The sequence below is a fragment of the Nomascus leucogenys genome, chromosome 16, assembly GCF_006542625.1.
Source record: "Nomascus leucogenys isolate Asia chromosome 16, Asia_NLE_v1, whole genome shotgun sequence".
In the NCBI taxonomy this organism is placed as follows: Eukaryota; Metazoa; Chordata; class Mammalia; order Primates; family Hylobatidae; genus Nomascus; species Nomascus leucogenys.
Genome location: NC_044396.1, coordinates 70,860,226 through 70,885,649, shown reverse-complemented (window position 1 = coordinate 70,885,649; position 25,424 = coordinate 70,860,226). Strand labels below are relative to the sequence as shown.

At 38.5% G+C, this 25,424-nt stretch overlaps 1 protein-coding gene across 1 annotated transcript in view; it reads left to right on the top strand.

Annotated features, from left to right (window-relative positions):
- Positions 1 to 217: 217 nt before the first annotated feature.
- Positions 218 to 25,424, top strand: part of TNFRSF11B (TNF receptor superfamily member 11b) — a 28,927-nt gene continuing 3,720 nt past the window's right edge. The window contains exons 1-3 of the mRNA XM_003256154.1: positions 218 to 631; positions 19,382 to 19,751; positions 23,754 to 23,945. Coding sequence (XP_003256202.1) covers positions 521 to 631; positions 19,382 to 19,751; positions 23,754 to 23,945 — 673 coding nt within the window. The 5' untranslated portion in view covers positions 218 to 520. The remainder of the gene's footprint in view (positions 632 to 19,381; positions 19,752 to 23,753; positions 23,946 to 25,424) is intronic.

The window sequence follows — 25,424 nt, the reverse complement described above, 5'->3', positions numbered from 1 at the left end:
GAAGTGAAGGGGTCAGGCAGCCGGGTACGGCGGAAACTCACAGCTTTCGCCCAGCGAGAGGACAAAGGTCTGGGACACACTCCAGCTGCGTCCGGATCTTGGCTGAATCGGACTCTCAGGGTGGAGGAGGCACAAGCACAGCAGCTGCCCAGCGTGTGCCCAGCCCTCCCACCGCTGGTCCGGGCTGCCAGGAGGCTGGCCGCTGGCGGGAAGGGGCCGGGAAACCTCAGAGCCCCGCGGAGACAGCAGCAGCCTTGTTCCTCAGCCCGGTGGCTTTTTTTTTCCCCTGCTCTCCCAGGGGCCAGACACCACCGCCCCACCCCTCACGCCCCACCTCCCTGGGGGATCCTTTCCACCCCAGCCCTGAAAGCGTTAACCCTGGAGCTTTCTGCACACCCCCCCCGACCGCTCCCGCCCAAGCTTCCTAAAAAAGAAAGGTGCAAAGTTTGGTCCAGGATAGAAAAATGACTGATCAAAGGCAGGCGATACTTCCTGTTGCCGAGACGCTATATATAACGTGATGAGCGCACGGGCTGCGGAGACGCACCGGAGCGCTCGCCCAGCCGCCGCCTCCAAACGCCTGAGGTTTCCGGGGACCACAATGAACAAGTTGCTGTGCTGCGCGCTCGTGGTAAGTCCCTGGGCCAGCCGACGGGTGCCCGGCGCCTGGAGAGGCTGCTGCCACCTGGTCTCCCGACCTCCCAGTGGACCAGCGGGGAGAAGGCTCCACTCGCTCCCTCCCAGGAGAGGCTTGGGGTTAGGCTGGAGCAGGAAACCGCTTTCAAGTTATGCCATGCTTCCCCTAGGGTGTCCTTTTACGCTGCAAAGTTCCTGCTGACTTTATGGAAGACAGCGAGAGAGAGACAGACAGCGAGAGAGAGGGAGAGGGAGAGGGAGAGAGGGAGAGAGACAGAGAGAGAGAGAAACTTTTTGTTTGAGAGTTTTAGTCATTAACCTTCTGTCTTCATCCCAGAATATTAACGCCCTCATGTAGTCCATACTATCTTTGCTTAATGAACTTGAACTTTTATTATTAGTGGCAAAGAAGTGGTCCCTTAGATTCAGAGTAAGTTGGAAGAAGACGTTAGTCTTCTTAAAACCATTATAATTAGAATATAATTTGGATACACTGAATATGACATGATAGATTTTTCTAATGCAAATATTATGGGAAATTTTGAATAATTAGGAGAAAAGATCTCTCACACACACTTACACTTCTTAACTGTCCAATTTAATGTTTTAATAAAATTTTATTGTTAAAATTATTTCACTTCTCAACTTCAATATACTGTGGAGAATATTGGCAGTATGTTATGTTCTAAAACATATCTAAATAATTGAAGTTCACTAAATAGGGCTAAAAGTTGTTTTTAAAATGTCATTTGGAAAAGAAAGGAATCTCTGTGACTTAGTTTTTTTTTTTTTTTTTCAAAGCTTAGGTTTTGATCAACTTAATAAGATTTGCATGTAGGTTTTTCTATGACCAATGACTTATTTTCTCTCTGTCACTAGAGTGTAGAGTACATCAAGATATGAATCAGACATTTATGCAAGGCTAGGAAAAGCCATATTTAAGCCACATATGTGTTTTGGATGTGTTTGAGTAAATGTCTGAATTTCAACCTCCAACCCACAAATAATGAATAGAAGGCTAGGTAGTCTTCCACTTAGTTCCTAGGATACAGAAACATAAATAAGTAAATAAATAGTAAAGACACGAAAGAACAGGTAAGTTGGATAGGAATCTACCCATAAGTATGTTAAATGTTAAAATATATATGTATGTATGTATGTGTGTATGTGTGTGTGTGTATAACTTCATTGCTAGAGATACTATGGAGAGCTTTAAAAAAGTGAACCTTTATTAAAATATAACACATAGAGAATTGTGCAAGTCATAAGTGCCTAATGCAGTTTTTCTAAGTGAGCACTTGTGAGCTAGCACACGGATCAAGAAATATATTATCGGCACCTCAGGACCTCCCATCACTACTATGTCCATGGCCAGAACAATCAGTATTCTGATCTGAACACCATAGATGAATTTTGCTTGTATTTGAACTTTCTATAAATGGAATTCATTCAACTTTTTGCATTTGACTTCTTTCACTCAAAGTTCTGTTATGAGATTCATCTCTACTGTAGGATATATAATAATTTGTCCATTTTCATTGCTGTATGGTATTCCATTGTATGGACACACCACAATTGATTTAATCATCCTAGTTTTGGGCTAGTATAAATAACCCTGCTGTTAATATGGGGACATTTTTATTCTTCCTAGCCCTTTTTATTTTGTCAAAGATTTAATTAATAATAAACATACTAGCAATTAGTTAAATTTCAGGATTTCCACTAAATAATATACGTTTCTACTTAGAAGTATCTATAAATGATAAATAGTAAAATATTTTGTATATGCGATCTGTACAGGAAGATAGACAAACGTGTAGATAATACTAATTTTAGACAATACAGCATTATCAGAAGAGAAGACTTTGTATGTGTCTTGAACACAGTAAATACTTTATATAGGAAGAATTTTCCTTCCCCTTTCTTTAGCTTCTGAGACTTACTTTATTTTGGAAATGATTGCAAATGGACACTTTGTATTTACACAGAGTCCAGATGCCCTTTTGTAAAACCAAGGTGCCATTGTAGGAATTAGAAGCACCACAGATATTTATTTCTTTATAATGGGCATTCCACTAGCACTAGGCATCAGGACAGTGTGAAAAGCAAGATGGCCACTATTCCTTTCACCATGGACCCACAGTCTAATGGAGAAAGCAGATATTGGGGAAGTAATTGTGTATATAGAGTTGCAAAAAAGAAACTACTGGGTGACTTGGGAATGTAAAAGATTCTGCCCTATAGCACTTTATAAGGGAAGTTACTAGTGCAGTGTTATGTGGACCAAAAATCAAATACCAGTACCACCACTTACCTGAGAAATGACTGTGGCCAAGTTACTTCTTGAGTTTTAGTTTTGTCTTCTATAAAATGATAATAATGATATGCATATATCTAAGATGCCCACATAAAGTTTCTGCTTCATATCAACACTAGCTCCTAGCATGATGTTCACAGATAACTAACTTTAGGACAATCTAGAGCCAAGCGAATTATGTAAACGAAGTGCTGATGATACTCAGAGGAGGGAGAGATGGCCATCTACTGTCATCCTGGAGGAGGGGTATGACATTTCATTGTTGGAGATTTAAAATCAGGCATCTTAGACCAAAGAAGTGAGAGAAGGCAAGATTGTGTAGCAAAATAGAATTCTGGATTCTTTTTGTGAGCACAGAGGATATGCTGGTAGGCAAGCAGAGAAGGAGGTAGGGATGGGATGTTGTCATTAGTACTAATGTCATAGATGTAGACTTTCTGGAATGTTCCTTAATGTAATTAAGCAGAGGCCTGCTCTGCTTCACTCAGGCTTAGGTTTTAACTGATGGCTGAAACTTCCCATCATGTAGTATCGGAACCATCCATTGAACTTCTCAAAGCTAAGTTCTGAATTAATGTTAACATACTAGGAGTTGGGGTGGAGAAGTGGGCAGGGAGGGGTAGATTTATTTTTTTCTCAGGAAAAATGTCTGGTCTGTCTGTTTTCCTGTAGAATAATGCCTTTGGGGGCTTTTTGTTGTTTTATTGTTATTTTGGTTTCCTCTCCCTCCCCCTAGTGGTTTTTTGTTGTTGTTTGTTTGTTTTTTGTTTGTTTTAAGTGAATGAATACGCTGAAGTTTCTAGGAAAATCTGACATACCCTCAATCCAAAACAGTCCTGATCCCTGTCCATAGCAACGTTCCTGGCCCGGGTCACCTAGCAACCTCCAGCACAATTTCTAATTTCAATCTAGTTTCAAATTTTACTTCGTAAACTGAAACTACAGCTGTGAAATTCCATTGATTGGGGAAGTGAGCGTTCTGCACCAGATGGTTTATCCGGTTAGTTCTAGAAGGAGAGCTATGGCAGTGCTGATCAAAAGGAACTAAACACACACTCAGGTATTTTTGCTCTCGTAGCCACTAACTTGCCTGCTGGGTTTTGCTCTTGGCAACCCTCAGCCCCCTACTGCTGGCATGTTCCCTTTGTGTGAAAGCTTTTTGTAAAAAGCATTATTTTCTCTAGCATCTCATTAACTGATAGCATTTCCTTTAGTCTGAGTTTCTCCTTTGCAGCGAAAAAAAAAAGACTGAGGAATATATTGAAGGGAAACAGTGATCTTAAAAAAATTTATGTTTGCATTAAAGCCTTGACTGATGTTGTCTAGCTGCTCCTTATGTTGCTACAATGGAGCAGAGATGCCAAAATTATCAGGATATTTGTATGGTTTACCCTGTAGGGCAGTAGTTCTCAATTATATCAGATTTCTTTCATGCACTTTTACAATAAATCCTTTGAAACAACCTCCTTGCTCTCCTGAAATGAAATTCAGAGTGCATATATTTTACCTACACATGTAATTTTTAAAAATCAATATACTGGCATAACTATACTATAAAGGAGTAATAGAAAGAAAGTAATTTATAATAAAATAGGCTTCACTAGAAGACTTAAAGAAGTAGGGATGTGCTGGCATCTTTTTGTAAAATTGCCATAAACACACCACTAGGAATAAAGACTGGGGAACATGTGTAATATTGGTGACTCAAAAACATGGTCAGCATTGGCTTTGGTGCTATGATTTTCTGAAATGGTGAACAAATGTTGCTAGAGTTTTAAACAGAACAAATTTTAATAATCTTCTATCAAATTTTATCTTGTTAAATTCCTGAAAATTAAGTATGTATAACAATTATGCAAAAAGCACTTTGTGTGTATATAAAATGGAGTTCTGATCTAGACTCAGATAATAGATTTTTTTACTTAGATTTCTTCTATCAGTGGTCAATAGGACATGAATGTGTGTGGGATGTGGGATTATTCTTTATTGTTCAGGATGTCCAGCAGCATACAGTCATTATGACCAGAGAAATGTCCCCGCAGATTCCTAGAACTTCTCCTAAGGGACAGCACCACCTCTGTGGCAAGGTATGGGCTCTTTGCAACACAGATTTTCATCTTGTTCCTTTGTAGCCCCAAGGTCTCCATAGTGCATGACAATAAGGTGTGTTTCCTGAGTTAAAGGAGCTATAAAGAGATTTGCTAGGGTGTTGGATAGTCTACTGGCAATTTCCATGGATGTTCCAACAGAATTTAGCTTACTGCCAGATAGTTCACTTCTAATGTTGGCTTTGATCTCTTTGAAAAGATACATATAACACCCTACCCACCTGACCAATATTTTAAATACATTTATACATTCCTACTGTAAAGGTTCATATCAATACCTTCACGAAAGCCCATTCTTAAGCAAGTAACAAAAATGTACCAGATTCATATATTGATATTTGGAGTGTGATCTAAGCCTGGCTGGACCAGTTTTCTGGCCTTCCCGTCCAGTTGGGGCTGTGTGCCATCTACTGAGTAGAGAATACAGGTATACACAGCTACTGAGTGGGGAACAAATGATGGTGGGTTTGGACATCAAGTGTTCATTTTTGGTTTGATAAATTTTATATGTTTGTAACATGTCTCAGTAGAGATGTCAAGTAGGCATTTAGATATAAAATATTTCAGAATGCAGGAGAAGCCTAGGCTGGAGATTTAAAAAAAAAAATGTGTCTCAACAGCTTAGAGAAGATTTTTGGAGCCATAGAGAAGGATGACTTCACATGCCAAGAGAGAAGAGTGTGAAGCCGCCCCCAGAGCACAGTTCTGATATCGATAGTCTGGTAAACAAAATGCAAATATGAACAGCAGTAGCAGCCATGTTTAGAAAAGAAAACAAAAATCAAAATAAAACTTAGCAACCCACAATAGCAGGAACTAGTGAATCGGAAATCCTAGGAACATCCGTAAACTATCTATGCGAGAAGAAAGAGTGAGGTATGGCCAACTTGAAATAGATACAAGGACGGTGTTTTTATGTGACATGTAATTAGTTTTTGGAACTCACTACCACAGAATATTTTGGGGTAACTAGCATAGAAAGTCTAAAAAAAGAATCCTTTTAGACAGTTGTAAGGGATAAGAATAGTGTTACAACACATTAGCTAAGAAACTGAGTGGTACCCACTCTCTCTCACATTTACCTGGCCTCTCTAAATGAATGTTCCGAGGCTAGGACAGTCTACAGACACACTAAAATGATTCCTTCCAGCTACAAGTTGGCATAATTTCCAAGGTGCTTGAGTTTTTTTCACCCCAATTTCTCAGAAGCACCTGAATCAGCCACACCGTAAATGGATAGAGGATGCAAGAGGAAATGAAATGTCATTTCTAAAGCCCTTCCAAAAAAAGTAATGTGCTGATAATGGCTTTGATTTACCACTTTATTGTTGTGATTTTTTAAAAAATTCACCTCTCTAGATCTATAGTCTTAATACCTATTAAAATATTTAATTTCCTTGAAGCCATCATCTTTAAAAATAAAATGGATAGCTTTAAGATTTTTTACTCCAATTCAGACTGGACCTTTTCTATAACAGCCTCTTCAATAATCACCAATAAAATAGGAAAATAGGTGTCAAGATGAATTTAGATTCAAGACAAGACAGTGACTCATCTATGCTTTGTGGCTGCCTTTAGTAAATCCAATTCTCTTCTCTGGTCTTTGATCCAGAAACCTCAGTTCTCTTGCCATGTAATACTACTTTCTTGTTCCAAAAAAATGATTTCTTTTATTCTTAGAAATATGAATATCAGCACTCTATTCCTTAAAAAATTCTCCTGACCATCAATTTGCATCAATTTCACCACCACCATCACCAAAAAATGTAATTTAACAATTCAGTTGTGGGTCATGGTGACAATACTTTTGCAATGGCAATGGTGAGAGGCAAGAGTTTCTCATTCTGAGACACATTCTTCTTGCCTTTAGCCAACATGCATAGACGTTATGAATGTGTGTATTTTTCATATTTCATTTAGTTAAAAGCCAGGTTCCAAAGTTCTCAGTTCTATTTAGTCTCTGAGCTCCAATGGGTGACACCACTTCTATGTGTCTTATTTCCAGCATCTCTAAAATAGAGGTTAGAATAGGTCATATGTCGAAGGTCTGATGTAGTTTAAAGATTTTGCCATCTGAATTAAACACACAGACACACACATACGATTGTGCATTATTTCCTGCTCAAAACATGCAAATATCAGACTTGTCTATAAAAAACATTATAGGAATGTTTTAAAATATTCTATTTTGTTGCCTTTGTCAAAGTTTATTCTGCCCCGTTGGTTCATGTATAAGAAATTCTATTTAAATCAGTGAGACCACAAGATGAAGCAGCTTTTGAAATGTTACCTAACTTTAGGTAGTATGACTTATATATTTTAGAGTCAAAAATTATTCTTTTAAGCCAAAAAAGATCTTCCCATTCTGAGACACATTTTTCTTGTCTTTAGCCAGTATGCATAGAAGTTATGAATGTGCGTATTTTTCATATCCCATTTAGTTAAAAGCCAGGTTCAAGACATCCCCTCAGGACTTACTGAAGAGATATAATTATGGTCACTTGCAGTCTCCTTAGATGCATTGAGTGGAATTTTCTTTGAATTTGTATTCACAAGGAAGTACTTGACAACTGCACACCATTCTTTGGAATAAATGTCAAACCTTCAGGCAGAATAAGCATGATAATGGGTAGGTTGGCATGACCATTAACAACTACACTTGAATAATACACCAGGCTGATAGACAGAGACCTCTGCACCCACGCTCTGTTTCCTGTCTCTTCTTTTAATATCCAGTAAAAAATGTAAAAAAAAAAAAAAAAACTAGATTGTGCTAAAATAAATGCCAATAGAAAGCATGAGCAATGTTTATGAGGATGATGTACTTGTTAGTGCTCTTTGCCAGTTGTTCCCAGTTCGTCTGCCTTCCAGAGGCTTGGTGGGATTGTGTATCCTAGCCTCCTGGTGAGGATGGGGTCGGGGAGAATGTGAATAGTTCTGGCCAGTAACTCATGAGTTAAAATGATGTAAGTCACTTCCAAATTAGAGCACTTAATAGTTGATGTATACAGCCCTACCAAAGTTGTTTGTTTTTTCCCTTTTCCTCCTTGACAGCAAATCAGCAATATTTCAGGTATTGGTTGCTATGTCATCCTATGTCCTGGACAGAGGACAATGGTAAGAGTCTTCAGCAGACCAACTAGGGACTTTACTATGTCTGAGAAATAAACCTTTGTTGTTTTTAAGCCAGTGAGATGGTTGAAGTTGTTTATTGGCATGACATAAGACCCAACCAGCCTTGACTTATTCAGTAGCCAAATCCCAGTTATATCTGATCATTGAGGGTAAGCAACTGCAAAGAACATTTACAAACCCCAAAAGACTAAATCTGTGATTTTAGATTCTCCAAATCCTTCTTCATCAAAGCTACTGTTAGAAGGATTCATGAAGAAGGATCTCTTCTGTCTTCTGCTGCTGAAAATTTGAAAATTCAAAATGTATATTACATAAAGGGTTAGCTGGGCTGCAAAGTGGGAATGTCAACAGACACTTAACAGTAGACTCCAAATCAAACACCCTATTATGTGACAGTAACCAAACAGGGATCATGCTTTTCATTGCTTCCAGTTGACCCTTCCTTTGTAGAAGTTCAGTTATCTTCATCTACAACTTTTACCCATTTAAGCCAAACCAAAAGGAGGAAGCCAAAAAATAGAAAGACGCTAATCATTTTTAGAATAGGTACTGTAGTTGGACCTTACATACCATATGTCACTTAATTTTCACAAAAAGCTTATGATGCAGAGATTAGTATCTCTATCTCAGAGATAAGGAAATTGAGGTTCAGAGAAGTTAGGTAACTTTCCCTAATGTTACCCAGCTGGGAAATTTTTCTGCTCTATACTAGTATATATCTATTAGCTGAGTCCAGTGAAAAATACCCATTAATCAGAGGAAACACTCTGGATACCCTGAACCCAGAGTTTTCCACAGGGGTTAAGAATGCCCAGGATGGGGCTCATGAGGGTCAAATCCTTGGGTGAAGTGATTTCAGTATACTTCTCATCCTTTTTTCAGCTCCTCCTTCACCTTCAGGTGTTTACCATAATTCTTTTCTTTTGCACTTAAATGCTCTTGCCTTAGTGGACATGAGCCCAGATTCCCTAGGTAACAGAACATAAAACAAAAAACTTTCTGTTTTAGTACCTTTTAGAAAGTGCTATCCTGGGGATGCAGGAATAAGTGTATGATGAGTAACATAGAAAAGGAAGGAGAACAAATTCAAGGGAGCAAATTACTGAGAAGCTGTTGCTTAGTATAAATTACAACTGATTACTCAATCTCATAGGACTACCTTCCAGAGAGGTTGTGTAAAGTACTGTATTTTAGGACAAGAGAGGAAGGGAGAAGCATTTATTCACCAGAATGATAGGTGGATGGATGGATGAATAGGTGGGTGGGTGGACAGACGGATGGTCAAATAGGTAGGTAGGTAGGTAGATGGATAGATAGTAAATCATATTGAATTTTGTGTTGTAGTTGATCATTTATGTGTCTATCTTCTTCATAACTGCAAGCTCCCAGAGGGAAAAGTCAGTTGTTAAAGGCTTAGGTTCAGACAGGATAGGATTTAAATCCCAGCTTGAATGTGTGCTAGCTCTGACACCTTTGAAAAGTCACTCAACTTCTTTGAGATTCGGTTTCTTTATATGTAAAATGGGGATAATCATATCTCATTAAAGATGGTTGCAGGGGATGGATGATAATAGCATGTAAACAAAGGGCTGAGTATAGAGCCCACTATATAATAATATAGTATACTAAGCTATTATTATTTGCCATATCACCCAGGGCTTCCAATATGATGTTTCACACATCATAGACATGCAGTCAATATCTACATGTTTAGCTTGAATTCTGTTTTAGTCCATTTCTTCTAGTTTCTGTTCCATTTCATCACCGCATGGCTTTTTGTATCTAACTTTCATCAGCTGTCCATTGTCATATATTGATTGGGCTTCAATACAGGTCATTAATAACCAAAAGGATTCCTAAGGTAATGTGAGCAATGCATTACCTTCAAAGAAAAGCAACTGTAGAAATAAAATGGAATTTAAAAATTGATGTTCAAACTTTGACACAGGGTGAGGGACATCACACACCGGGGGCCTGTCATGGGGTGGGGGGAGGGGGAAGGGATAGCATTAGGAGATATACCTAATGTAAATGACGAGTTAACAGGTGCAGCACACCAACATGGCACATGTATACATATGTAACAAACTTGCATGTTGTGCACATGTACCCTAGAACTTAAAGTATAATAAAAAAACTGATGTTCAAAAATATCGACATACAAAAATATCTTTCCAGTTCTGGGCCAGAATGCCAGGGATTGTAGCTGGAAGACTCTGAGGTAGTGGTGCGACCCTTGTGCTTGTCAGGTGGGCCTGAATGAGATAATTACAGTGAAAAATTCAGCCATCCCTGCTGTTGAATTGGCTTTCAAACTTGATGCTAATTCTCAAATTTGATGATTAACAGAAGCGCAAAGGAAGAAACACTAAGATCTGTGAATCAAAATATGTGCGATTTCTGTATATCTTCTTCGGAAAATTTTAAGCATTTCTTTTAAGTTCTCTTTTCTCAGAGATTTTGTTGTTTTGTTTTTTTTTTTTTTTTGGATTTTTTTGCCTTCATTTGTTAATCTGTCAAATATTAATTGTCTATAAAATTCCCCTGAAGAAGCAAAAAACATCATAAGCAAATTCAACCTAACATTTATGATTGATTCCAAACAGAAACAAGGTATTGCTCATTAATTTAAAAGCCTTCCGACAATTAAAGGAAGCTTCTGAAGGGAACAAAAATTACACTGAAAGTTAAATTTTACCTGAATACAATTCTTCAGCCTCAAGGGAAGCAAAATTGTGTGGAATTTGGCCCAGTGACTCATCTAATAAATCATAATTGTTTGTGCTTCTTTTCCCCTGTTCGCCTAGGAAAGCGGCTGGAAGCAAATCAGGTCTGTATAGATGAACAGATTTAATTCATTTGCCCTTCCTGCCTTACCTAGAGACATAATCCTCGGCCAAACTGGCTATTGTGAAAACTATTAAGCAGTGGTAGACTCGGGGAACTGGCAGCAGTAGATAAACCTCTCCCATGAATTGTCTGATCTTTTCACACATTCACCTTTAAAATGGAAGTTAAGAACAAATGGAACAGTACATACAAAACACTATGTGAGATGAAAGATGCTTTAAAAAATCTCTTCCTTTAGGCAACTTCTGTCATCACTATCATTTTACAAATGAGAAAACTGCAGGCTTTGTGCTTGTCCTTGCAAATGTATCCTTTACATGGTGAATATTTATTTGTATCTGTATAATTCCAATGATCCTAATGATACATAATCAATATGTCTATTGATTTGAAAAGTTAGATATATTGAATATTTGCCATGTGTGCCATGTGTAAGACACCATGCTAAGCATTTAAGAAATATGGAGACAAATTATTTTCTAGCTGAGTTTTCTAAACAAAGTCATGGAACTGCCTTGAATCATTTGTTCTACACCAAGAAAATGATGCCAATTGGGAAGATACTGAAACTAATTTTATCAATAAGTCCAAGGTGCTTTTCTTCTGGAAACAAGAACAGGGTAGATAATGAACTTATGGCACAATTTAGGTGTATTACTTCATGCAGAACAAGAACCTTCAAAATGTCTCTAGAAATGAGCCTGATTTGGAATGTCTTCTACTTCCTACCTCCTTTGTAATTAGTATGTGTAATAAGTCTCATGATGGTCTGACCCTTATTTCTTACCAAGTTTGTGTCCCTTCATTGATTTGAAGTATAATAATCGTATTGAGGTAGGTACAAATAAGGCTTATTCTCATTGTAGAGGTGAGATCGTGGTTACTAAGTAGTGGTGGAGCTCAATTTGGAATTGTGGTATGCATATTCTAAATGCAGGTTTCCCAGCTGAAAGTGCTTTTATTTATTGATCAAATTGCCACGCTGTACACTTTTCAGAACTTACCCACTTAGCACACTTTTTCAAAAAGAATACTTTAAGTTCTAGGGTGCATGTGCACAATGTGCAGGTTTGATACATAGGTATACATGTGCCATGTTGGTTTGCTGCACCCATCAACTCATCATTTTCATTAGGTATTTCTCCTAATGCTATCCCTCCCTCAGCCCCGTATCCCCCAACAGGCCCCAGTGTGTGATGTTCCCCGCCCTGCATCCAAGTGATCTCATTGTTCAGTTCCCACCTATGAGTGAGAACATGCGGTGTTTGGTTTTCTGTCCTTGTGATAGTTTGCTGAGAATGATGGTTTCCAGCTTCATCCATGTCCCTGCAAAGGACATGAACTTATCCTTTTTATGGCTGCATAGTATTCCATAGTGTATATACATTTAGCACCCTTTTTAAAATTCTCTGTGCTATCTTTTTTTTTAAATCCTTCGCTTTTTCATCCTACCTCACCAAATGTTTATAAGTCTCAAGGGTTAACACTTCTGTCCTTTTTGGCTTGTATACAATTTCCTTGGGTAATGTTACTCCAGTCTCTCTGCTTCTAGAGCAGTTTATTTGCTCATAACCATGAAAGCTGTGTCTTCAGCTGCTTTTCTGTCCTGAGTTCTCAATACATACTTTTCATTGTCTACCAGACATCATCACTTGAGTCTCATATAGAAGGCCAATAGATGTTCCAAACCAAATTCATTCTCTTTCTCCAGAATTGTTGGCTCTTCCTGCTGTCAGTAATTAATAGCAACACCACATACCTACTGGCTAGAATTTATGGACGTGCTCTTCAATTGCTTCTTAGCACCACTCCCTCCCAATGCAACCAGCCAGCATGTCATACCTATTCCTTTCTCTCCTTCTTCATTACCAGTGCCCCTCACAATTTCCAACCTGTTTCTCTGTTGAGTCTTTTCTTGCTCTTCTTTCTCCCCTTTCATGCTTCCAATTGCTTTGCAGTGATTTGTGAGTATTTTACATCAGAATGGGTTTTTGGATGCATGCTTACATTAACTTATTCAACTCCACTTAGCCATATTCTCAGAACATAGCAATTGTTTCAATAAGTGCTTGTTGAATGAATAAATGAATTATTTGAGGAATGGAGGAAAAGGGGAGAGGAGGTGTAATATAAGACTACAAAAAATCAAATAAACTGACATTCACAGGAAGACAGTTTTTGATAACTTTCATAACTTATACTACAAGGGATCTTTAGTAAATTCACCATAGTATATATCCTGGATGTTTCCTTTCTTGGCTAAGACAAACTGTAAACTGACATGGTTTTCAAACTGACCAGAAGTTTAGCTAACTCTGGGTAGTCCTCAAATAGTTCTTTGTGGCAAAGATCATGACGAGGGATCACAAAAGGAACTCCCAAACCAAGTGGTTATTTCAGACTTTGTGTGGGCTTCTTTTAATGAATTTCCATAAATGGAAACCCACTGTGTCACTCATGGTTCTGCATACAGAAAGCAGGTCCAGTAGTATGGGATTGGCTGCATTGCATAATGTAAAAATAAACTTGCTGGACCAAGTGTATTCTTTTGTTTTTTTAGGAAGGTGCATACACCAGTAGAATTCTCTAGTCAAATCAATTGTGATCTGAGAAATTTTCAACTCAGTAGCTTTGGACAAGAGCTAGTCTTAGCACAAAGAAAAGTCAAGGTCAGTTTATCTGAACTTCAGGAAGGCTGTGATTGATCTCCTAACATTGGTGATCTTCTAACTCTATGTCCTCGAGACTGAATGAAAACTAAGCACTTTAGGGCTTACTTTTGGACTATGCATGAAGGGAATAGTGTAAGGGAAAGCATTTGGTAAATGTTAAAGGAGTTGACCAAAAAATTCATTTTATCTGGCACATGCTCTAAGTTTGAATTCTGCCTGCACCAATTACTATGATGTGAAACAAGTTAATTACCCTGACTCATTTTTATAGTTGGTAGAGACGTAATGATAACAATGATTAAACATTCTAAGTAGGTATAAACTAAAATATACATATTGTTTATTCTTCCACTGTCTGGCACAGAGTTGCTTTAATACATGTATGCTTGAATGAAATAGACAAAACAGGTCAGGCGTGGTGGCTCACACCTGTAATCCCAGCACTTTGGAAGGCTGAAGCAGGCAGATCACTTGAGCCCAGAGTTCAAGACCAGCCTGGGCAACATAGTGAGACCCCGTCTCAATAAAAATAAAATAAAATTGAAATAGACAAAATAAAATTCTATGTTCAAAATACTTTTCTTCTTGCATATACCATTATGATACTTTCCTACTTCTTAAATATGGAGAATTATTAGAAATTTGTATATTTCTGACCAACAGCTGAATAATTAATTGCAAAATTAGAGCATTTAATAAAAATTATATACATATATCTTAAATATTTTATTGACTTACATTTAAGTAAACATCCATTCCTCTGTATTTTGAGATATAACTAAACCCCTTCTTAGAGACAGTGTTTGCTAAGTCTCATGCTGCCTTTCTTACAAAACCCTTTTCTGTAAGTATTACCCATCCATTCAGCTTTGGAACTTAAAGATATTTATGAAACTAATTGATTAAATGATCCTTCCAGATGTTTTCCCTGTTTTAACAGTTATCTCACCTATTCCAAATTCTGCAGTAGGTTGTTTGTGTGTTTTATTTTGAGGGTAAGGGAAAGGCTTCATTTTTTTCAAGTCATTCCAAAACATTCCATTTACTTTTCACAGAAAAATAATTCTTTTTCACACTCATGTTTGTTGGTTTACGTAATAATTGAATTTCCTAATTATAGTTACAACTAGCATAAACAGATTCAGAACTGACTTTTGTTAAGCATGCAACTCCACTGGTAGGATCAAACATAAGCTGGCTTGCTAGAGGAAAAGCATAACTGACAAGTTGGGACATCAGGTGATTTTACAGAAGGAATGGAAGGTGTTGGTGAATCTGAAGAGGGGAGGTTGGTAAAGAGTTCTGCTATAAAGAGGGGTTTCACAAATAAAACAAGGTGGAACAAGAAGTATGAAGAGGATTAGAGCAAGACTTTTTTCCAAGTGCACTGGGTAATCAAACTATGAAACCAAAGGGTAATACAATGATAGAGCTAGAAAAGGCATTAGAGAACAGCTAATTCAACTCACCCACCATCTTCACCCACTACCATCGTCTGCTAGCATTTAATATGTGAGAAAAGATGCTTATCCTTAAAATGGAAAATTCTTTAACATTGCTCAACATTAAAAATGGAAGGCAAGGAGAGGGACAAAGCTAGCTGAGATGAAACCTTAACTGTCCTTTCAAAAAAAAGGAATGGAGGCTTCAGGAAGAAATTCTGAACTGATGAGAAGCACTAGATTAGAAGACTTTCAGATTCTCTTTTTTTTTTTTTTTTTTTTTTTTTGAGACGGAGTCTCGCTCTGTCGCCCAGGCTGGAGTGCAGTGGCTCAATCTCGGCTCACTGCAAGCTCTGCCTCCCGGGTTCACGCCATTCTCCTGCCTCAGCCTCTCCGAGTAGCTGGGAATACAGGTGCCCGCCACCACGCCTGGCTAATTTTTTGGTATTTTTTTTTAGTAGAGACGGGGTTTCACCGTGGTCTCGATCTCCTGACCTCGTGATCAGCCCACCTCGGCCTCCCAAAGTGCTGAGATTTACAAGTGTGCGCCACTGCGCCCGGCCTCAGATTCTCTTAAAGCATAAGTGGTCTATACCAAATGATGGGTAGCCAGGGAATGGGAGGAGGACGAAAGAAAGAACACAGAAAAAAAAATCATTTAATTCTTTTTTAAAAGTCAAGCATAAAACAAAAAAGAGTAAGCTTTTTGTTTTGTTTTTGTTTTGAGACAGAGTCTCGCTCTGTCGCCAGGCTGGAGTGCAGTGGCGCGATCTCAGAGTGGCTTCTTCTACAGACAGCACCTCATGCTTACGCAGACACACCTATGCATGTGTCCCAGCTTGGGCAGATGCTCATCAAGGGTCTGCATTTTACACAGAAATGAATTTTTAAGGTCTTATTAGGTTTTAAATATTATCAAGTGGCAAAGGAGCTGTATCCAATGTTAAGGTGATCTGTCCTATGGCATCTTTTTCATTGCTTTTCCAGGAAATAAGCAGAAGAGACTGAGAGAAAGGACTGAGATGAAGAGCTCTATTAATCTTGCCCATCCTCTGTCCAGTAACTGAGTCCAGAAATTCTGTGTGGGAATTGGGGCTAACCAAAGATTGAGACTTAAACATCCAATTTTGGCCACACAGAGCCTGTCTTTTTACCAAAGTGGAAAAATCTTCAACTAAAACAGAGGCCCAATTGAACTCGCTGAAAACAAGTTTGTAATTTCTCAAGGCTTTCCCAGTTTCAAAAATGTATATGATTATTCCACGTGATAGCCTTGGAGAAATTACCTTCATTAACATACTCTCTAATTCATAAGTTGACCTTATCTCTTCATTTTCTCTGTGGGTTCCTTTCACCTCAACCTCCCTGTATCTTTAAGAAAGAGCAACAAATTTTTTAAGCATAGTTTTGGGAAACCAGCAATATCATGTCCAAATACCTAGAAAAATATAAATGGCATCAGCGTTCTTGGTCATATCTGTATTTATACGGCTTCTTCTAATGAAGATCACAGGCACCATCTGTGGAGTTTTCCCATCCTGTTCTCATCATTTTTTGGCAAGGGAGAAGAGTCCGTGTTGATGAACAAATGGGCACATCTGAACCATGTTGAAATGGGAAAGGGAGACCAGTGGGAAGTTCTGCTGGGGAAAACTTCAGGGCCCCTACCTACCAGGATGTGACTCACTTAGCAGTGGCACTCAAGATAAAGGAATCCCTCTAGATCTCTAAGCCAGGCCTCTTGAAAGCAAACACAACTCTCAAAAGTGGCTTTCCAGGAAACTGAATGTGAACAGCAAGAGAAAATAGTATTTCTCATTACTTTCACATGTTTTTGCAAGTTGAATCAGGAAATCCTCATTTTATAATATTGAGAATTGATTATACTATAGGAGCCCTCAATTATGTATCATATATAATTCTCCTATATATTATAGGAGGATTAATTATATTATAGGAGCCCTGAAAGATGTCCCATTATATATTCAAATGACAAACTAGCAACAAAGTCAGACATGTCATCTTGCTTTCTTGCATTACTTTGATCATTATTTGTAATTATTTGCTGTAATTATTTCTTTACTTATTATTGTCTGTGTGCTCACTCAGCTATGAACTTGAAGGCAAGGACCATTTGCATTTTATGCATGCCACATGCTAAGTTCCCTCCATGATGCCTGGTACATAGTGGATGCTCAATGAGTGTGTGTTGAATGAAGAAATAGGTTCCATCTATTTCTGAAAGATTCAGAACAAACCAGAGCTGCCACTCACTACTGGTCCATTTCTGTAATCTAGTGTCAACCCACTCCACCTAAGACAATTAAAAGCCCCAGGAAAATTCAAGAAGATGCTTTCACTAGAAACTCTCAGGTCAAGGGAATGTCCTGAAAAGACCACTGAAGCAGCTCTGAGCTTGCAGTGAATTTTCCTTATTGTTGGTTGGGAGCTTCTTACATTATAGCACTCACTGTCTTTGAAAATTGTCTCTGTAAAGAGGTCAATGACTGGATGAGATGTTTCATTCTTCTCTTCTGGTTTATCAACTCATATTAGGTCAAATCAGCCCAAACACTTGCCATGTTCCCGTAAGAAGTGAATGAAGTTACTTCAGTTAAAATGTTCAAATGCTTATGAAAAAGGCCATTCTTTATCTTTGCCACCCCTAACTCAAAAGGGTGTGCTGTTTCCCTAGCTTGGCATGCCTTTTCCAGGTCAGGGGGTTCCTGTGAGATTTCCTGAATTCTGCAAAGAGAGTTTGGAAAAAATTATTGTTTGGTTTACCACCTCCCCAAAGCCTGAAAATAGTCAGTGTTGATCCCTGTACCAAAAACAAACAAACCACCCCCTACACACAAATAACACAGTTTCTTCTGAGCGTGTGATTCCTGTAATTAGTGTGAAGAACTACTTCAGTGCTCCCTGGAAGACCTTTGGGGATCTAAAATACAAGATAGAATACCCAGTTGATACTCTCCTTCCAAGTGGCACCCTTGCCCATGAAATCCTCTTTCCCCTACTGCACAGACCTCTTCCTGCCATTATGTTTGGAAACTTCTGAACCCTGCCTGCTCCCTGAAATTTATCCCAGTACACCTGAAGAGATGTGGCGGTTTAATTTACTTCATATTGTTTTTAGATGTCATTCACCTGTGAGAGTCAAGACTGCTGGTCAATATGATGTTTAGAGAAAATATCAACCTTACATTCGAGGAATCTTTTCGGTGAACTGCAAGCTTATGGCAACAAGGGTCATGTCTGACTCACCAGCATATTCCTGGTGCTTGACACCTAGTAGGCATTCAACCTATATCTGTTGTGTGAATGAGTGATAGGAATGATTGTTGTAATCATATACCTTCACATATCACCAACTCTTCAGTAGTTTCTTGGAATCAAAAAGTCTCAGAATAGGAAAACTGAAAGAGGTATCCTTTAGTCCCCAATATGAGCACCCTGCTTAGAAATGTTAATCTCCCTATTTTCCCTTCCACGTTTCCAGGCTTCTTTACCTGCTCCCTCTCCTTTTTTAAAAGAACAATACTTGCATAGTTTATTATAATGTATTATTTTTACTCCTCTAATTGGATTAACTCCATAAGGGCAGAATTTCTTGCTGTTTTATTCAGAGTTGTATCCCAAGTGCCCAGAACAAAGTCTAGCACATACTAAGGGCTCAGTTAATTATTTGTCAAATGAATAAATGAAAAGATAATTATTTAGTATGCACCCCAGGCGTCAGAAGCACTGCAGGTGTTTTAAATCCCTGGGCCCAATCCCACGTCAGTGGAATAAGAATACTTAAGGATATGAATCCCAGGAATCTACATTTTTAACAGGTGATTTGTGTAGCTGTTCTGAGAACCACCAGTTAATCCAACTCACTCACCTGGAGATAATCCTGAAACCCAAGACGACAAAGTGTGTTTCAGGTCACATGGTAATTCAGCAGTGCATCTAAGTGTTACAGTTCTATTTTGATGGGCTTTCTACTCCAGTCGTCTTTGAGCCTGGATTTTACTTAATATGTTCACTGCTATCTGCATTCCTGGTCTTTGAGATTAAGCTCCTGGAGGCAAAAATTATGGCTTCTAAGCTTACTTTGTGGCAAATCTCACTAGGCTTAAGGTAATACAGGACTTTGAGTCAAATGATACTGTTGCACATAAGAACAATCCTATTCTCATGCTAAGATGCCACTGTGTTCCTTTCTCCTTCTAGTTTCTGGACATCTCCATTAAATGGACCACCCAGGAAACGTTTCCTCCAAAGTACCTTCATTATGACGAAGAAACCTCTCATCAGCTGTTGTGTGACAAATGTCCTCCTGGTACCTACCTAAAACAACACTGTACAGCGAAGTGGAAGACCGTGTGCGCCCCTTGCCCTGACCACTACTACACAGACAGCTGGCACACCAGTGACGAGTGTCTATACTGCAGCCCTGTGTGCAAGGAGCTGCAGTACGTCAAGCAGGAGTGCAATCGCACCCACAACCGCGTGTGCGAATGCAAGGAAGGGCGCTACCTTGAGATAGAGTTCTGCTTGAAACATAGGAGCTGCCCTCCTGGATTTGGAGTGGTGCAAGCTGGTACGTGTCAATGTGCAGCAAAATTAATTAGGATCATGCAAAGTCAGATAATTGTGACAGTTTAGGAGAACACTTTTCTTCTGATGACATTATAGGAGAGCAAATTGCAAAGGTTATGAAACCTGCCAGGTAGGTACTACGTGTCTGGAGTGCTTCGAAAGGACCGTTGGTCAGAGGAATACTTTGCCACTACAGGGCAATTTAGTGACAAATCTCAAATGCAGCAAATTATTCTCTCATGAGATGCATGATGGGTTTTTTTTTTTTTTTTCTTTTAAGAAACAAACTCAAGTTGCACTGTTGATAGTTGATCTATACCTCTGTTTCACTTCGGCATGGACACCTTCAAACTGCAGTGCTTTTTCACAAACATCAGAAATGTTAATTTATACCAAGAGAGTAATTATGCTGATATTAATGAGACTCTGGAGTGCTAACAATAAGCAGTTATAATTAATTATGTAAAAAATAAGAATGGTGAGGGGAATTGGATTTCATTATGAAAAACAAGGCTAGTTCTTCCTTTAGCATGGGAGCTGAGTGTCTGGGAGGACAAAGACTATAGCAGCGTCTCTTCAATGAGCTTGTTCTTTATCTTAGACAAAACAGATTGTCAAGCCAAGAGCAAGCACTTGTCTATAAACAAAGTGCTTTCTCTTTTGCATTTTGAACAGCATAGGTTAGGGCTCATGTGTATTGAATCTTTTAAACCAGTAACCCACATTTTTTTCTGCCACATTTGTGAAGCTTCAGTGCACTCTATAACTTTTCATAGCTTGAGAAAATTAAGAGTATCCACTTACTTAGATGGAAGAAGTAATCAGTATAGATTCTGATGACTCAGTTTGAATCAGTGTTTCTCAACTTCAGTCCTACTGACATTTTAAGAAATATCTGGATTCCTGGGCTGGACTCCTTTTTGTGGGCAGCTGTCCTGTGCATTGTAGAATTTTAGCAGCATCCCTAGACTCTAGCAACTAGATACCAATAGCAGTCCTTCCCCCATGTGACAACCAAAAATGTCTTCAGACATTGTCAAATGCCGTCAGGTGGCAAAATCGCTCCTGGTTGAGAATAGGGTCATCAATGCTAAGTATCTGTAACTATTTTAACTCTCAAAACTTATGATACACAAAGTCTAAATTATTAAATGACCAATACTTTAGGTTTAAAGGCATACAAATGAAACATTTAAAAATCAAAATATATTGTTTCTCAAATAGTGAATCTTATAAAATTAATCACAGAAGATGCAAATTGCATCAGAGTCCCTTAAAATTCCTCTTAGTATGAGTATTTGAGGGAGGAATTGGTGATATTTCCTACTTTCTATTGGATGGTACTTTGAGATTCAAAAGCTAAGCTAAATTGTGTGTGCGTCGGGGTGCGGGGTGTGGAATCCCATCAGATAAAAGCAAACCCATGTAATTCATTCAGTAAGTTGTATACGTAGAAAAATTAAACGTGGGCTATGCAGCTTGGAAACTAGAAAGTTTTGAAAAATAATGGAAATCACAAGGATCTTTCTTAAATAAGTATGAAAATCTGTTTGTAGAATGAAGCAAGCAGGCAGCCAGAAGACTCAGAACAAAAGTACACATTTTACTCTGTGTACACTGGCAGCACAGTGAGATTTATTTACCTCTCCCTCCTAAAAACCCACACAGTGGTTCCTCTTGGGAAATAAGAGGTTTCCAGCCCAAAGAGAAGGAAAGACTATGTGGTGTTACTCTAAAAAGTATTTAATAACAGTTTTGTTGTTGCTGTTGCTGTTTTGAAATCAGATTGTCTCCTCTCCATATTTTATTTACTTCATTCATTCTGTTAATTCCTGTGGAATTACTTATAGCAAGCATGGTGAATTCTCAACTGTAAAGCCAAATTTCTCCATCATTATAATTTCACATTTTGCCTGGCAGGTTATAATTTTTATATTTCCACTGACAGTAATAAGGTAAAATCATTACTTAGATGGATAGATATTTTTCATAAAAAGTACCATCAGTTATAAAGAGGGAAGTCATGTTCAGGAAGGTCATTAGATAAAGCTTCTGAATATATTATGAAACATTAGTTCTGTCATTCTTAGATTCTTTTTGTTAAATAACTTTAAAAGCTAACTTACCTAAAAGAAATATCTGACACATATGAACTTCTCATTAGGATGCATGAGAAGACCCAAGCCACAGATATGTATCTGAAGAATGACAAGATTCTTAGGCCCAGCATGGTGGCTCACACCTGTAATCTCAGGAGTTTGAGAGGTCAAGGTGGGCAGATCACCTGAGGTCAGGAGTTCAAGACCAGCCTGGCCAACATGATGAAACCGTGTCTCTACTAAAAATACAAAAATTAGCCGGGTGTGGTGGTGCATGCCTGTAACCCTAGCTACTCAGGAGGCGGAGACAGGAGAATCGCTTGAACCCTGGAGGCAGAGGTTGTGGTGAGCTGAGATCCCACTATTGCACTCCAGCCTGGGTGACAGAGACGAGACTCCGTCCCCGCTGCCGCCCCCGCCTTACCCCCCAGAAAGCTTCTTCTTCATGCAGAACATACGGCAGTCAACAAAGGGAGACCTGGGTTCAGGTGTCCAAGTCACTTATTTCCAGTAAATTAACAATGAAAGAACACCATGGAATCCCTGCCCAAATACCTCTGCTTATGATATTGTAGAATTTGGTGTAGAGCTGGATCCCACTTAAGGAGTAGGATGTAGTAGGAAAGTACTAAAAAAACACACAAACAAAAAACCCTCTTTGCTTTGTAAGGTGGTTCCTAAGATAATGTCAGTGCAACGCTGGAAATAACATTTAATATGTGAAGGTTTTAGGCTGTGCTTTCCCCTCCTGTCTTTTTTTCTGCCAGCCCTTTGTCATTTTTACAGGTCAATGAATCAGGTAGAAAGGACTAAGAGACAGGAGATGAAACTAGAACCAATCCATTTTGCCCCTCTATTTTCTGGTTTTGGTAAAAGATACAATGAGGTAGGAGGCTGACATTTTTTACAAATGAAGTTTAATAACTTTCTGTAGCTTTGATTTTTCTCTTTCATATCTGTCGTCTTGCATAAGCCAGAATTGGCCTGTAAAATCTACATTTGAATATTGAAGTCTAAATCTGTTCAACTAGCTTACACTAGATGGGGATATTTTCATATTCAGATACACTGGAATGTTTGATCTAGCCATGCATAATAGAGTCAAGTGTTTGAAGGTGTTTATTTTTAATAGCGTTTTTAGTTGTTGACTGGTTCAAGTTTTTCTGCCAATGATTTCTTCAAATTTATCAAATATCTTTCCATCATGAAGTAAAATGCCCTTGCAGTCACCCTTCCTGAAGTTTTAATGACTCTGCTCTTTTAAACAGTTTAAGCAAATAGTATATCATCTTCCGTTTACTATGTAGCTTAACTGCAGGCTTACGCTTTTGAGTCAGCGGCCAACTTTATTGCCACCTTCAAAAGTTTATTATAATGTTGTAAATTTTTACTTCTCAAGGTTAGCATACTTAAGAGTTGCTTCACAATTAGGATTCAGGAAAGAAAGAACTTCAGTAAAAACTGATTGGAGTTTAATGATGCAGCATTCAATGGGTACTAATTTCAAAGAATGATATTACAGCAGACACACAGCAGTTATCTTGATGATTTTCTAGGAATAATTGTATGAAGAATATGGCTGACAACAAGGCCTTACTGCCACTCGGCGGAGGCTGGACGAATGAACACCCTACCCTTCTTTCCTTTCCTCCACATTTCATGAGCGTTTTGTAGGTAACGAGAAAACTGACTTTCATTTGTATTACAAGGAGAAGAAACTGCCAAAGGGGATGATGATGGAAGTTTTGTTCTGTCTAATGAAGTGAAAAATGAAAATGCTAGAGTTTTGTGCAACATAATAGTAGCAGTAAAAACCAAGTGAAAAGTCTTTCCAAAACTGTGTTAAGAGGGCATCAAATCCTTATTTGAGGAGAAGGTACTAAATTGCTTGGTATTTTCCATAGGAACCCCAGAGCGAAATACAGTTTGCAAAAGATGTCCAGATGGGTCCTTCTCAAATGAGACGTCATCTAAAGCACCCTGTAGAAAACACACAAATTGCAGTGTCTTTGGTCTCCTGCTAACTCAGAAAGGAAATGCAACACACGACAATATATGTTCCGGAAACAGTGAATCAACTCAAAAATGTGGAATAGGTAATTACATTCCAAAATACGTCTTTGTACGATTTTGTAGTATCATCTCTCTCTGAGTTGAACACAAGGCCTCCAGCCACATTCTTGGTCAAACTCACATTTTCCCTTTCTTGAATCTTAACCATCTAAGGCTACTCTGGATGCATCACTGCTAAAGCTACAACTCAGAATCTCTCAAAAAGTCATCTTCTCACAGATAACACCTCAAAGCTCGACTTTCTCGATCCTTTCACACTGAAATCAAATCTTACCCATAGGTGAAGGGCAGTGTCAAGTTTCCCACTGAGATGGAATTAGGAGAATCCAAATTGTAGAATTCAAGTTATGTGTTATTACTTTCAAGAATGTCTGTATTATTAGCTAAAGTATAAATTGTCAACTAAGAAGCAAAGTGATATAAAAATGATGACAAATTAGGCCAGGCGTGTAATCCCAAGACTTTAGGGGGCCAAGGTGGGCAGATCACTTGAGGTCAGGAGTTCGAGACCAGCCTGACTAACATGGTGAAACCCAGTCTCTACTAAAAATACAAAAATTAGCTGGGCGTGGTGGTGGGCATCTGTAGTACTAGTTACTTGGGGCTGAGGCAAGAGAATCGCTTGAACCCAGGAGGCAGAGGTTGCAGTGAGCTGAGATTGTACCACTGCATTCCAGTCTGGGCAACAGAGCGAGACTTCATCTCAAAAAAAACAAAAACAAAAACACAAACAAAACAAAAAACCAAACCAAACCATGACAAATTAGAAATGTGTACTTGGCTTTGTTACCTATGGTATTAGTGGAATGGTTGCATGGAAGTTCCAAGCTACTCTGGTTGTGTTAAGCTCTTCATTGGGTACAGGTCACTAGTATTAAGCTCAGGTTATTCAAATGCATTCCACGGCAGTGATGACAATTCATCAGGCTAGTGTGTGTGTTCACCTTGTCACTCCCACCACTAGACTAATCTCAGACCTTCACTGAAAGACGCATCACACTAAAGATGATTTGCTTTTTTGTGTTTAATCAAGTAATGGTATAAACCAGCTTGACTCTCTCCAAACAGGTTTTTGTACTATAAAGAAGTTTATAAAGCATAGGAACGTGAATTGATATATATGTATATATTTATGAGATTCCAGTTCCAACATTTTTTCATTGTGTAATCGAAATCATAGACAAGCTATTTAGCCTTTGTTTTCTTATCTAAAAAAAAAAAATGAAGGAAGGGGTATTAAAAGGAGTGATCAAATTCTAACATTCCCTTTAATTCATTTTTAATTTCACTGTTTTTCATTTATTGTGCACTTACTATGTGGTACTGTGCTATGGAGGCTTTAATAGTTACAAAAACACTGTGAAAGTTGCTTCAGATGAATATAGGTAGTGGAATGGCAGAACTAGTATTCAAAGCCAGGTCTGATGAATCCAAAAACAAACCCCCATTACTCCCATTTTCTGGGACATACTTACTCTACCCAGATGCTCTGGCCTTTGCAA